This window comes from Ranitomeya variabilis, chromosome 8 (assembly GCF_051348905.1).
Source record: "Ranitomeya variabilis isolate aRanVar5 chromosome 8, aRanVar5.hap1, whole genome shotgun sequence".
Taxonomy (NCBI): Eukaryota; Metazoa; Chordata; class Amphibia; order Anura; family Dendrobatidae; genus Ranitomeya; species Ranitomeya variabilis.
In genome coordinates, this window is record NC_135239.1 from 87,782,770 (window position 1) to 87,798,493 (window position 15,724).

General features: G+C 43.7%; 1 protein-coding gene across 1 annotated transcript; it reads right to left on the reverse strand.

Moving 5' to 3' along the window:
* Positions 1-1,153: 1,153 nt before the first annotated feature.
* On the reverse strand, positions 1,154-10,119 carry LOC143788817 (uncharacterized). Its single transcript, XM_077278722.1, has 7 exons — positions 9,721-10,119; positions 9,452-9,569; positions 8,000-8,043; positions 2,937-3,008; positions 2,623-2,836; positions 2,370-2,529; positions 1,154-2,258 (listed from the first exon to the last, which is right to left on the reverse strand). Exons 1-7 carry the CDS (start codon positions 10,117-10,119, stop codon positions 1,241-1,243), a joined length of 2,025 nt encoding a protein of 674 aa, XP_077134837.1. The 3' UTR covers positions 1,154-1,240.
* Positions 10,120-15,724: the final 5,605 nt, after the last annotated feature.

Genomic DNA, 15,724 nt, shown 5'->3' on the forward strand with positions numbered 1-15,724 from the left:
TTATACAGTTTCCTAGCTACGGGTGAATCTATGACTTCGCTCCATTATCAGTTCAGGCTGGGCATTTCAACTATCTCTGGAATAGTGAAGGACACATGTCGGGCTGTTTGGACCACTTTGCAACCAGAGTATATCCCCCAACCATCCATGGAAATCTGGTTGCGAAGTGCAGAAGAGTTTCAGCAAATTTGCAATTTCCCTAATTGTGTGGGTGCAGTTGACGGGAAACATATAAGGATTGCGAAACCGGCAGGAACAGGATCGGAGTATTATAATTATAAGAAGTATTTCTCCATCGTCCTTATGGCTATTGCAGACGCCAACTGCAGGTTCCTTGCCGTGGACATTGGAGCGTATGGACGGTCCAACGATTCGCAAGTGTTTAAAAACTCTCCGATGGGTCGTTGCCTTTATGGAGAGAGCTACGATTTTCCGCCAGCCAGACCACTGCCAGGAACAAATGACCCAGCCCTGGAATATGTCTTTGTAGGTGATGAAGCCTTTCAACTGTCGCTGCACCTACTGAAACCGTACAGTAGCCGGAACTTAAACCATACCAAGCGGGTCTTTAATTACCGGCTTACTAGAGCACGAAGAGTAGTGGAGTGTTCCTTTGGCATATTGACGGCGAAGTGGCGAGTTCTGCTGACGGCTATCAAGCTGAAAACAACAACTATAGACGAGGTAGTTAAAGCCTGTGTGGTGCTCCACAACTTTGTCCTGTCAAAGGAGCCCGTTTCTTTGGATGATGAAGAGTTGGAGACCACCTTGTGGGACTACCGCAGCAGCTCGTTTCGCTCTACAAGTTCAGTTACAAGGATGAGGGACCAGTTTGCCGATTATTTTGTCTCACCTGTCGGGCGGATCCCGTGGCAAGACATGATTGTGTAACCTGTTTCCCATGTGTAACCTGTTTCCCATGTGTTTTGGTTATGTAAAAAAAGTGTTTCTGCCCCCCCCCCCCCCCAAAAAAAAAGGCCCAAAAGCGTGGTTTTCTTGCTAGTAAAACCATTATGTTATACCTCTTACATGTCTGGTGTTTGTTTTTATTAAACCTTTTTTTATTATATAACCTTAATAAATCCACACACACACAAAGAGTAGAATTGTAATCCGAATTTTATTTTAACTCTTTTTTTTTTTTTTTTTTGTTTTGCAAAAAAAAATATATTTTTATTTTCCAACTTTTTTTTTGAAAAATGTGAACATTTTTTATAATATTATTTATATTAATAACAATTTACAAATTTTCAAATTGTTGGGTGGAGATATGAGAGGAGGATGGGCCGGAAGGTTGGACCACGTCGATAGGTGGGGAAACCCTACTTGTTTGTGGTGCAGTGGAAGGGGGGGTTAAACCAAGAGGCTGACCAGAGGGGGGTGGTGTTGGGGTAGGTGGAAGAGAAAAGTTCAGTAAGGAAAACATTGGGGAAGTAATTTGGTCTGGGGGCCGGGATTGTTGTGGGGACTGGGTCGGGTATTGTGACTGGGTAGGGTAGTGGGACTGGCGTGGGGTTTGGTAATGGTGCTGGTGTGGGGATTGGAGCTGGGTTTGGTAATGCTGCTGGTGTGGGTATTGGGGCTGGGTTTGGTAATGGGGGGTATGGTGTGGAAATGGGGCCTGGTGTGGAATTGGAGTGGAGGTGTGGTGAGGTGTGTGGGTCGATTCATTAATGGCCTGCAGTGCAGCATTATGGCAGGTATTCATTACCCGCATCTGTTGCTCAAAAGAAAGCTTCTCCATGCTCATGAGCATGGATTGGAAAAAAAGGTTGGCCGGATCGGGACTTACAGCTGAATGCAGCCTATCCAAGCGACTGCTGGTTTCCTGGCTTGTTTCACTGATGCGTGATTGCACCATGTTGAAACCAGCAGTCACTTGCTCTCCCAAAATTTTGAAAGAGCCTTGGAAGGATGCATTCAGGTGTAAGAACTCAGGAGCATAGCTCCTTTCCTGACCCCTCTGGCGCTGCCGCCACGAACCTAATGGTGGTGTCGAGGTGGCAGGATCAGAGGGGTGGGGTAAAGGGAACGCTAACTGTTCAGCATCAGATGCGAGCAATGAAGCCTGCAATAATGCTCCACTGCTTGGGGCGGATGAAGTGGAGGGGACAGAGGGGTCAGAGGAGAGGACAGAGGGGTCAGAGGAGGGGACAGAGGTGTGGGGCCTACCGACGTGGCCCTCAGTGGCGGACTCAGGAGGGATCGCTCCAGAGGGCGCAGAGGAAGATGCAGGCGCCCGGTGGCTGGAGAAGGTGCTGTGAAAGAAAAAACAAAAGAAATTAATACATTGGAATGAAAAAGCCCTGACTGAAAGCAAACTAAGTAGACAGGTTAACATGGTTATAATTGGGCTGTAGAATACTTACACTCTGCTTAGCATGGTTCGCCTCAGGAAGGAGAGGGCCTGGCCATATTTATATCTGCTCCTCTTCCTTCCTGCAGAGCCACTCGGGGCCTTCATCTCATCATTGAATTCCCTCTTAAAGCGATCCCTCAGTGACCGCCACCGCTTCCTAACCTTTCCAACTGTGAAGACAAGAATCAAAAGAAAAAACAAAAAATTGGTAAATGCAATACATTACAGTCAGCTCAAAACATCACTGGAAAGTGAATACTTACCTAGTTTGCTCTGCTGCTGAGGATGAAGGCTCTCCCGCCTTGGAAACAGGGTGCGACACACTTCGTCCCAGAGCCGACGGGTGACACCGGTATCTGCATGCCTGCGGTCAGCCATGTTCCACAGCGGCTCCCGCTCACGAACCTCCTCGATGAGACAGTCTACATCAATGTCATCATCATCATCCTCCTCTTCTGCGGGAGCACGCTGTGAAGCCTGTGTCAAAAAAAAAAAAAAAGGAAAACAAACAAATTAGTACACTGAAATACTAAAGTACCAATAGAATCCCCCTCCCCCCAAAAAAAAAAAAACTCACTGATGGCCGACCGCGGCGACGAGTCCGCCGACTCTGGGACTGTCTGGGAGAGCCTTCAGCGGCAGCAGCAGCCTGAAATAAAGGAAACAAATTCTCAGTTAAGGTAGGCAGGTGTTTAGTAATCTGTTTTGTGTATGGTGCAGTGTGATGTGCAAAGCAACTGTTTCACCAATACTTACACTTGGTTCCTCCTCCACTTGCATCTCTCCACCCGTCTCGCCCCCTTCTGACAGCTCCTCATCTGATTCAGCTTCCTGTTGAAACATAATTTATGCATGTAGTTATCCATAAAAATGTAATTTAAAGAAATTTAAAAAAAAAAAAAAGTTTTGTGTTAATTTACCGATAAACGCTGTTGCTGTGGAGGAGGGCTGTCAGAAGAGGACATTGTTGATGTACAAAGGCCGGTGGCTGTGGTCCTGGTGGGATAGCCGGTGGCTGTGGTCCTGGTGGGATAGCCGGTGGCTGTGGTCCTGGTGGCTCTGTAAGTTAAAAAGACACTTGCAATCTGCTCTACACATTGCAGTAGCAGATTTGGGGTCTTCAAAACTTACTTTTAAAGAATAGAAAATGTGGTCCTGGTGGATAGCCGGTGGCTGTGGTCCTGGTGGGATAGCCGGTGGCTGTGGTCCTGGTGGGATAGCCGGTGGCTGTGGTCCTGGTGGGATAGCCGGTGGCTGTGGTCCTGGTGGGATAGCCGGTGGCTGTGGTCCTGGTGGCTCTGTAAGTTAAAAAGACACTTGCAATCTGCTCTACACATTGCAGTAGCAGATTTGGGGTCTTCAAAACTTACTTTTAAAGAATAGAAAATGTGGTCCTGGTGGATAGCCGGTGGCTGTGGTCCTGGTGGGATAGCCGGTGGCTGTGGTCCTGGTGGGATAGCCGGTGGCTGTGGTCCTGGTGGGATAGCCGGTGGCTGTGGTCCTGGTGGCTCTGTAAGTTAAAAAGACACTTGCAATCTGCTCTACACATTGCAGTAGCAGATTTGGGGTCTTCAAAACTTACTTTTAAAGAATAGAAAATGTGGTCCTGGTGGATAGCCGGTGGCTGTGGTCCTGGTGGGATAGCCGGTGGCTGTGGTCCTGGTGGGATAGCCGGTGGCTGTGGTCCTGGTGGGATAGCCGGTGGCTGTGGTCCTGGTGGCTCTGTAAGTTAAAAAGACACTTGCAATCTGCTCTACACATTGCAGTAGCAGATTTGGGGTCTTCAAAACTTACTTTTAAAGAATAGAAAATGTGGTCCTGGTGGATAGCCGGTGGCTGTGGTCCTGGTGGGATAGCCGGTGGCTGTGGTCCTGGTGGGATAGCCGGTGGCTGTGGTCCTGGTGGCTCTGTAAGTTAAAAAGACACTTGCAATCTGCTCTACACATTGCAGTAGCAGATTTGGGGTCTTCAAAACTTACTTTTAAAGAATAGAAAATGTGGTCCTGGTGGATAGCCGGTGGCTGTGGTCCTGGTGGGATAGCCGGTGGCTGTGGTCCTGGTGGGATAGCCGGTGGCTGTGGTCCTGGTGGGATAGCCGGTGGCTGTGGTCCTGGTGGGATAGCCGGTGGCTGTGGTCCTGGTGGCTCTGTAAGTTAAAAAGACACTTGCAATCTGCTCTACACATTGCAGTAGCAGATTTGGGGTCTTCAAAACTTACTTTTAAAGAATAGAAAATGTGGTCCTGGTGGATAGCCGGTGGCTGTGGTCCTGGTGGGATAGCCGGTGGCTGTGGTCCTGGTGGGATAGCCGGTGGCTGTGGTCCTGGTGGGATAGCCGGTGGCTGTGGTCCTGGTGGCTCTGTAAGTTAAAAAGACACTTGCAATCTGCTCTACACATTGCAGTAGCAGATTTGGGGTCTTCAAAACTTACTTTTAAAGAATAGAAAATGTGGTCCTGGTGGATAGCCGGTGGCTGTGGTCCTGGTGGGATAGCCGGTGGCTGTGGTCCTGGTGGGATAGCCGGTGGCTGTGGTCCTGGTGGGATAGCCGGTGGCTGTGGTCCTGGTGGCTCTGTAAGTTAAAAAGACACTTGCAATCTGCTCTACACATTGCAGTAGCAGATTTGGGGTCTTCAAAACTTACTTTTAAAGAATAGAAAATGTGGTCCTGGTGGATAGCCGGTGGCTGTGGTCCTGGTGGGATAGCCGGTGGCTGTGGTCCTGGTGGGATAGCCGGTGGCTGTGGTCCTGGTGGGATAGCCGGTGGCTGTGGTCCTGGTGGCTCTGTAAGTTAAAAGACACTTGCAATCTGCTCTACACATTGCAGTAGCAGATTTGGGGTCTTCAAAACTTACTTTTAAAGAATAGAAAATGTGGTCCTGGTGGATAGCCGGTGGCTGTGGTCCTGGTGGGATAGCCGGTGGCTGTGGTCCTGGTGGGATAGCCGGTGGCTGTGGTCCTGGTGGGATAGCCGGTGGCTGTGGTCCTGGTGGCTCTGTAAGTTAAAAGACACTTGCAATCTGCTCTACACATTGCAGTAGCAGATTTGGGGTCTTCAAAACTTACTTTTAAAGAATAGAAAATGTGGTCCTGGTGGATAGCCGGTGGCTGTGGTCCTGGTGGGCAGCGGTCCTGGTTTATCTGTTAATATGTATAATGGATCTATAGTTAGACCACCCCCTGAACTAGGTAATGCTCAATGATAAACACCCTACTAAAATGATGTCAGAAATGTTCATACAGGTGAACACCAAAACCCCCCCCCCAAAAAGTGGCACGATATACCATTAATTTCCATGTCCCATAAAATAAAATTTTTTAATGTTAACACCAAGAAAAAATATATTTGACACATTTTATGTAAAATAAATAACCTCCCCCCCCCCCCCCCAAAAAAAAAAAAAAAAAATACAGGTTAACCTTTATTAAAAAAATTAGCCCTCAACCAACCCTGTATTGCATGTGTAACCATTGGTACATACACCAGTTTTAAATTTACCTTTATGAAATAATACTACGGACATTTTTTTTATAAACATTTTATTATAATTTTTTTTTTCACTCTTTTTTTTTTTAAATCACAATTAGGAGCTGACATGCTCTTTATTTTAAATACAAGTACTTCAACTGCAAAAGGTTATAACTGTAATTTAAAAAAAATCAACACTTTTATTAAATAGAAAAAACCCACACTCACACATTCAAACCACAAGCTGCAGACCGCTAGACTTTTTTAAAAAACACATCAGATTTAAAAAAATAAAAAAAAATAAAACCACATGCTGCACAGACCACTATACAGTCAATACATCAGAAAAAGGCAAATAACCTATTACAGCATGGACAAATGCACATGCAATCAACAAGACGCACACAAAAAACATGCATGGTATGTGTCCACATTCAGGATCGCCTCAGAATTTGGTCAGGATTTTCCATCAGTATTTGTAAGCCAAAACCAGGAGTGTAAAAATTAGGTAAAGTATAATACGAAAAAAGGCATACTTTTGCTTTGATCACCCACTCCTAGTTTTGGCGTACAAATACTGATGGAAAATCCTGACCACATCCTGATGCAATCCTGCACATGGACACATACCCTCCCACATGAACAGGCATAAAATTGGCAAAGGCATAATATGGTGCAGGCACATGATACAAAAGCACACAGCCGTACAAAAATACACACATACACATGCACGCACATAGCTTTAGGCAAATACACATATGTACAACAAAGGCAGAAAGGTGAACCCAATCAGAAGACGCATACACACACACACACACACACATACAAAAGGCTGACAATCCTTTGGCTGAAGCAGCAGGTCTTCACAGTGGCTGGAATCAGGCTGCATCTGGACTCTAGCATGGCACTGGCTGGTGCAGGACGATGGCAGGCCTCAGGTTCTCTTCAGGTTTTAAGCTCTTTCTGTAGTCAGTACCTCATATACACACACAAATGCACAGGCACACAGATGCACACAAAAATTGCAATACTCACACTGGCTCTATGGTGGCTGGAGTCTTGTGGCTGGAGTCCCGTGGCTGGCTCCTTCCTGTGGCTGGCTCCTGTGTCAGGCTGTGGTCTTGTGGCTGAGGTCTTATGGCTGGAGTCCTGTGGCTGGCTCCTTCCTGTGGCTGGCTCCTTCCTGTGGCTGGCTCCTTCCTGTGGCTGGCTCCTGTGTCACGCTGGGGTCTTGTGGCTGGCTAGCTCTTGCTGGAAGTCTTCTCATGGGTCTTGCAGGCATATGTGGGGTTGAAGGCCCAGGCCAGGTTTATATAGATTTGGGGGTGTCTGGCCAATTGGCAACAAAATCCAGCTTCTGAGCATGCTCAGTGTAAAAAAAACGTATTGCAGCGCTGCATTGCGTCGTACGACGTGTCCCGACGCATCCGTCGCTCATAGGCTTCCATTGCAGCCAACGACGTATGCCGCAGGATGCGTCGCGACACGTTTTTTAGGCGGAGACAAAAAACGCTACAATCTACGTTTTTTTGAGACGACGTGTCGCCAAATTTCGACGCATCCGTCGTAAAACGTACACGACGTATGCCAATCCGTCGCCATACGTCGCCAATACAAGTCTATGGGAAAAAAACGCATCCAGCAAAAAGTTTTGCTGGATGCGTTTTTTCTGAAAAAAGACGTTTTGAAACGTAATGCAGTTAACGCTAGTGTGAAAGTAGCCTAAGGAGTTATTCACTACTGGTCAACCGCTTCTGAGTGCTGCAGAGCAACAAAGTAAAAGCACTCCATGTTTACAGGAGACTCAGGGCCAGCATCGCTGGAATGGCGCCATTCCAGGAGGTATGTGTTTTTTATTTTATTTCAGACACTGCAGCATTTAAAGGGGTTATGTCACCAAGCTTTTAACACCTAATCTGAGATCTAATATATTTAGAATTATATATCTACTGTAATATATAAAGAGAAATGTGTCACGTATTGAGCTGCTTGCTGTAGTTTTGATAAAATCACTGTTTTATCAGCAGGAGATTATCACTAGATGACTGCTGCAAGATAGTCATCCATATTCATGAGCTCTGTATAACTCCACCACTGATTCTGAGCTTTCTGCCTATGCACAGTGTACACATACACAGAATGCTTCCAATCAGTGTTGTTAGCAGTGTTATACAGAGCTCAGCATCAAGAGAACTGGTAAATCTGCAGCTGATAAGACTGTAATTTTATCAAAATTACACCATGTAGTCCAGTAAGTAGTATATCATTAGTATAAGGGTCTCTGCCCCTATATCATTCTGCTCTCAGCTACAGTAACAAAAAACTGCTGACAGATTCCCTTTAAAAAGGTGTCAGCATTTTCCATATCTTGTGGTAAATCTCATCAGAGCTTAACCTGGACATTACACAATGATAAGAACATGTCACCATGATTCGGGAACAGATAACTCTGACCATGTTATATTGGTAAACTAATCAGATGGGTAACCGACCACTTGTATGCAAAATATTGTGTCATGCACCAATAAATACATAAATCATCCCAAATAAAAAGTGCAAAAAAAAGACAGTGTATAAAATAATTTTTATTGAAAATAATATAAAGTATATAAAAAGTAATCACCAAATATAGCTGATAAACATGAGCACAATATAATAGTATGAAATGACGCCAACAAATATTACAAAAAAATATATATAATAATAATATATAAACCTCCACAATAATATGGAATATACCAGCAGCAATTGTGTAGGTATGTGGAGCCTCCAATATTACTGGATTTTACTTATTTTATCCACTTTGTTATGGTAATGTGTTAGCGGTTTATTAGCTACCGGCATTTCCTGCACTTTATTGTTTTATCTAGCACTTTCCTTGTTATAGCATTAGTTACAACTTATTTATTTTGGGCCCAAGTGCAATTAATTTATTATTTATATTGTGCAATATCGGCGTGGCACTGCAACTTTTCGCACCCTTTATAGCACTATTGCACTTTGTTCTATAACAATTACAGGTATTAAACTTTATTTACACATATTACTCAACAATTGTTACACTATTTTTATGGTGTTTTTTGAATTTTTTGCTGCATTATTCATTTCACAGGTTTATGCAATCTTTTGCACAAAGTTTGCACAATTTTTTGCACAATTTTTGCACTATGCACTTGAGTGTTTTTTTTTTATATTTTTTTATTATTTTTTTGAGGAATAGTGCTGGTATATACCATATTATTGTGGAGGTTTATAAATTATTATTATATATATATTTTTTTTTAATATTTGTTGGCGTCTTTTCATACTATTATATTGTGCCCATGTTTATCAGCTATATTTGGTGATTACTTTTTATATACTTTATATTATTTTCAATAAAAATTATTTTATACACTGTCTTTTTTTTGCACTTTTTATTTGGGACGATTTATATATTGGTAAACTGCCTATAACATTTATAATCTTCTGCACTAATATAAAACTGGTTTTGGTAATTTTTCATTATAAAGGTTCATTTGATGTAGAATCATTTTGCTGACTTTTTATCCCCTGATTACATGTGGAGATATAAAACATGTACAATAACTTTCTCTGTAACTGATAGTTCTTTTTCTCTACTTACCTGAGCCTCCTGGGTACTTCTGCAGGTCTTTTTTTTCCAGAATGTTGGTCTTAATAATTGGTGTATTTCCTTCCTCTGAACAGTCCAGGCTGATTCTTCTGTTCTTTGGTCCTTTACTCTGGACATAAAAAGAAAGAAGCCTATGCATAAATCAGCACACACCTGAATGTATTGAACAAATAATATAGAAAAATCTGAGTAATTTTTATTAAGCAAAAAACCAAGACAAAAAACACATCAATCAATTTAAAAACAATTAAAACCTTTACTCTGGACAATGACGTCTTCATCCACTCGGTCCATCTCTGGGGTGGGAGACACCTTCTGTCCTGCATCTGGATTCTTCCTCTTTTTGCCCTTCCTTTTGGGCTCTTTGAAGACTTCTCATCAGCCGATGAGCCGAAGTGTCTTCTGTCCTTTAGCCCTTCACATTGGGCAATGACGTCCTCATCCACTCGCTCTATTTCTAGGATGGGAGACGTCTTCCGTCCTGAGTCTGCTTTTTTAATCTTGCTTCCCATCCTTTTTGGTTTTTTGATTGAAGACTTGTCATCAGCCGATGAATCCAAGTGTCTTCTTTTCCTCTCTCTCTTCCTCCCTACAAACTCTTCTTTCTCCATATTAGCGCTTTGCTTATAATCCACAGACAGATTCTTCACCTTCACCATCAACTCCAACTGTCACTTTCCTCAACTGTCAACTGAGCGCACGGGCATCTGGATGGCACTGGTCATGTGATCAGTAACTGACCAATAGGATTCAAGGTTATATGCTATAGGAATGCATCAATTTGATATACGGGTTGTAATAAAATTAAATCTGTTTCTGTTTTACTGTTTTTAGTTAGTTGATCTAATCTTTATCTTTGCAATTTTCCATCACTTGAGTATTATCTCACAGATAATGTTAGGATTGTTGGGCCCATTTTAACAATGTTCAGTATTATTGGTCCACACAACCATCAATAAACTGTATACCTGACCATTGTACTTATTGTGAATCAGCTGAGAGCTCGACATTATTTGCATCGAGTGGATGTGAACAAAGCAAGCAATATTAGTTTCTCATCTACTGCTGTACTCAGTATAAGCAGTGGCTGAAATGACAAAGCTAAGGATAATAATGTTTGTTTTGATTCCTGCCTATGCAGAGCACAGAAGTCTGTGACAAACTGATTTCGACTTCAGTGCCATGTATAAGCAGTGACTATGGTGACAGAAGATGAGCAGCTAATTATTGGAGACAGCTCTAATCATGTGCAGTGCATATAGCCAGTGTTCATTCATTAGCTATTTATTTTCGGTTGTCTTTGTTCCTGGCTATGTAGAGTAGACCACTCCAGATGAGTTTGCCATAGGCTGCTGTACTCTGCTTAGGCAGCATCTTCTATGATAAAGCTCACTTCATTATACTGAGATTTGTAATTTTGGTCTTTGCTTATGTAGAGAGCAGCAGCCACTGGCAAAATCATCCCACCTTGTGCGCTATGCATAAGTAGAGTTAGGTGGGCATTCGCTTTGCCGCTCAATACTGTCTTCATTTATTAGTTAGAGCTGCTTTTATACTTTTACATTATTTCTAATCCGAGCTAGTGTTACAAGTAAGGAAAGGGACTTATTCAGGGTTATGGTTAGGCCCGGGGCTAGGCTTAGGGCTGGGGTTAGGGACCAGATTAGGAATAGAGTTAGGATTATATAGGATTATATATGATTAAGAATAGGGCTAGGGCAATAAAATTGTTACATAAAAAATGTAGTAAGAAAATGAAAAACAAACAAATATAATAATGTGTAATGTTTAATATTTTGAAAATTTGAGATCTGATTTCAGCAAAAAGCAGAAAAAAATTAAAAAAATTAAGACATAAAATCTCAAAGTATAATTACATCAGCATTTTCCCATAGATTACAATTTACTGGCAATACTGGGGTTTTGGAAAGGACTCAGGGAGCACTAATGCTTCACGGGTTAGGGGGCACATACTTGTATTGTTTTGGGTGCCTGTAACCCACGCTGTACCCGTGTGCTATCAGCATAGTGTACAGCAAGCAGCAAGTTTTCATATTTAACTTTTTCTGCATTTTTTCATCTGTCGCCTAAAAGACAACAGGTAAATATTAAATGTACTACAAACATCAGGCTTATTATTGTGTAATGCTCACTTTTGGTGAGTTTATTTTACAAAAAGCCCTAAATGTGATGTTTCGTTCATGTGTTTTGCCAAAAGTTTCTTTGTAGGACTTGAAATGGAATAAAAAGACATAAACATATCTGAATTAAATAAAATATCATCTGGGAAAAGCTGGTAATAATATGAATGAAAACAACAGAGTTTCTTACAAGCACAAAAAATAAAAAATCCACAAAAACTATGGGTGAAAATAATCTACTGTTGGTCTTTATAAAAGATGTTTCTGTGCTCTTAAAGGGAACCTGTCACCCCCCCCCCCCCCCCCAGTCATTCTGACAAGGTGTCTCTTTTAGTTCTGGGTGCTGTAACTAGAGAAATAATCCGTTTTTTAATTTGTCAGAAATACCTTGTCTTCAGTCAAGGAGGCCGGCGTTTCCCCCCTGCAGCAGACGCCACACAGCCGTCACTCAAATCTTCTTGGTGCCGGGCGCCGCCTCCTCCTCACCGCTGTTTTGAAAATATCCGGCGCCTGCGCTCTTTTCCCCTGCCTGGTGCAGGCGCAGTGAGCGCTGCCCATCTGTCCTCATACAGTATGCAGTCTCGGTGACTGCGCCTGCGCGGCCGCCCTGCCTGTGATTCCCAGCCCCGCAGTGACTTATGATTTATTCACATTGCGGGGCTGGGATTCACAGGCAGGGCGGCGGCACAGCGCCTGCACCAGGAAGGGGAAAAGAGCGCAGGCGCTGGCTATTTTCAAAACAGCGGTGAGGAGGAGGCGGCACCCGGCACCCGGCACCAAGAAGATTTGAGTGACGGCAGTGTGGCGTCTGCTGCAGGGGGGAAAGGCCTGCCTCCAGGACTGAAGACAAGGTATTTCTGACAAATTAAAAAACGGATTATTTCTCTAGTTACAGCACCCAGAACTAAAAGAGCCACCTTGTCAGAATGCAGCATTACTGCTGCACAAGGTGGCTCTTTTAGTTTGAAACGACTGGGGGGGGGGGGGGTGACAGATTGCCTTTAAAGAGGTTGTCTCATCTTGTCCTCTGGAGGACACTGCTCTCCTGGTTTCCTGCTCGTTGGGGGTATTGCGCTGTTGTTTAAAGGGGTTTCCCTCTGCTAGGACAACCCCTTCACAATCTAATTATTTGCCCATTACAATAAAAACACCTGTGCTCCCCTCCTGTGCCAGCGCAGATCCAGTAGTGTCACAGCTCACAGTGATAACCTTTATTATTTAAATTGCTCTGATATTGTGTAATCGGCTCTGTGAATTGGCTGTTATGGGCAATTGTATGGTGCAATTTCTCCTGTTATCCTTGTGAAATTGCAATATTTGGAGCTAAAAATAATTTTTGTTGGGAAAATGTGATTTTTTTTATTTTCATGTTCTGTGAAGCACCTGGGGTTTCAAGGTGCTCATCACATATCTAGATAAGTTCCCTGAGGGGTCTAGTTTCCAAAATGGTGAACAAACAAAGTTCTAAATCATGTCAATATGAAATACAGGGGCGGACACAGACAGCTTGGGGCCCCTGTGCAAGAAATGTATCTGGGCCCCCTCTCCTTTTATGGCTACCAAGCTACAGATATACCATATATACTCGAGTATAAGCCGAGAATTTCAGCCCATTTTTTTAGGCTGAAATTGCCCCTCTCGGCTTATACTCAAGTCATTCCCAGGGGTCAGCAGGGAAGGGGGAGCGGCAGCTGTCTAATAATACTCACCTGCTCCTGGCACGGTCCCTGCATGTCCCTGGTTCTCCGGGCGCTGACAGCTTCTTCCTGTATTGAGCGGTCACAAATTCACCTGTCCCACGTACCACCGTTGGCGCCGCTCCGTCTTCCACATCCTCTGCAGTGACACTCAGGTCAGAGGGCGCGATGACGCGATTAGTGTGCGCGCCGCCCTCCGCCTGAACAGCCAGTGCAGAGGACGCGGAAGACACAGCGGCGCTGACGGTGGAACATGGGACAGGTGAATATAGCAAGTGCCGGGGGCCGGAGTGACGAGAGGTGAGTATGTGATTTTTTTTTTATCGCAGCAACAGCATATGGGGCAAATATCTCTATGGAGCATCTTATGGGGCCATGTGCAGCATTATATGGGGCAAATATTTCTATGGAGCATCTTATGGGACCATGTGCAGCATTATAGGGGGGCAAATATCTCTATCGAGCATCTTATGGGACCATGTGCAGAATTATATGGGGGCAAATATCTATATGGAGCATCTCATGGGGCCATGTGCAGCGTTATATGGGGCAAATATCTCTATGGAGCATCTTATGGGGCCATGTGCATCATTTTATGGGGGCAAATATCTCTATGGAGCATCTTGTGGGGCCATGTGCAGTATTATATGGGAGCAAACATCTCTATGGAGCATCTTATGGAGCCATATGCAGCATTATATGGGGCAAATATTTCTATGGAGCATCTTATAGGGCCATGTGCAGCGTTATATGGGGCAAATATTTCTATGGAGCATCTTATGGGGTCATGTGCAGCGTTATTTGGGCAAATATTTATATGGAGCATCTTATGGGGCCATGTGCAGCATTAAATCGGGGCAAGTATCTCTATGGAGCATCTTATGGGGCCATATGCAGCATTATATGGTGGTAAATTTCTCTATGGAGCATCTTATGGAGCCATGTGCAGCGTTATATGGGGCAAGTATCTCTATATCTCTATGGAGCATCTTATGGGGCCATGTGCAGTATTATATGGGGGCAAATATCTCTATGGAGCATCTTATGGGGCCATGTGCAGCGTTATATGGGGCAAATATTTCTATGGAGCATCTTATGGGGCCATGTGCAGCTTTATATGGGGCAAATATTTCTATGGAGCATCTTATGGGGCCATGTGCAGCATTATATGGGGGCAAATATCTCTATGGAGCATCTTATGGGGCCATAATCAGCATTTGTGCAACATTATATGGGGCAAATGTGTCTATGGAGCATCTTATGGGGCCATAATCAGCATTTGTGCAGCATTGTATGGGGCAAATGTCTGTATGGAGCATCTTATGGGGTCATAATCAACATTTGTACAGCATTATATGGGGCATATTTTAATATGGAGCATCTTATGGGGTCCATCATGACCTGTATGGAGCATTATATGGGGCTCCTGATTCAATATGTATATTCAAAAACACTTAACCTACTGATGTCTCAATTAATTTTACTTTTATTGGTACCTATTTTTATTTTTGACATTTACCGGTAGCTGCTCCATTTTCCACCCTAGGCTTACACTCGAGTCATTAAGTTTTCCCAGTTTTTTGTGGCAAAACTAGGGGTCTCGGCTTATACTCGGGTCGGCTTATTATATACGGTACTTTTTTTTTTTTACAGTCTCCTCTCATTATATATATTGCCGCCCCTTATTACACAGTGCACTCTCTTTATGTATAGCGCAGTCCCTTATCACATAGTTCCCTCTTGTTACATACAGCACTGTCCCTTACATATCAGATTCTCGTTATTTTTGTTATTTATACATCCCTTTTCTTTATTACATATCGTCCATTCTTGTTAGATATAAACTGAAATGATGGCTGATGGAGAATGGGAAAGCTTCTTTTGTGATGGATGCGGCTGATGGACTGGTCTTCTGGTCAGATCCTGCTCCATCAGCTGTCCTTTTACATGAGAGGACACTATGCAATAAAGAGAGGGCGCAGTGAATAACAAAAATAATGAGAATACTCAAAAAAAATGGTGTGGGCTCCTGTTCAATTTTCTATGCAAGAGAGGGAAAGCCAGCGACTGGGGGCCGATGTTTATTGTCTGGGAAGGGGTTAATACCCATGGATCTTCCCAGGCTATGAATATCAGTTCGCAGGTGTATATTTAGCCTTTGCTGGCTATTAAAATAGGGGGACCCCCTAAAAAAGCGATGTGGGGTCCCCCTATAATTAATAGCTAGAAAAGGCTATGCAGACAGCTGCGGGCTGATATTCATAGCCTAGGAAGGAGCCATGGATATTGCCCCCCCCCCCGCCGGCTACAAACACTAGCACACAGCCACTCCAGAAATGGCGCATCTCTAAGATGCACCAGTTCCGGCCCTTAGCCTCTCTCCTCCCACTGCCCTATAGCGGTGGCATATGGGGTAATAGTTGGGG

Coding starts and splice junctions, on each gene's coding strand:
- LOC143788817 (XM_077278722.1), bottom strand. CDS start 10,119: ATGGTGAAGGTGAAGAATCTGTCTGTGGATTATAAGCAAAGCGCTAAT. Junction 8,044..9,451: donor GAAGTACCCAGGAGGCTCAG/GTAAGTAGAGAA, acceptor ATAAAATTACAG/TCTTATCAGCTGCAGATTTA. Junction 2,259..2,369: donor CGAACCATGCTAAGCAGAGT/GTAAGTATTCTA, acceptor TTTCTTTCACAG/CACCTTCTCCAGCCACCGGG.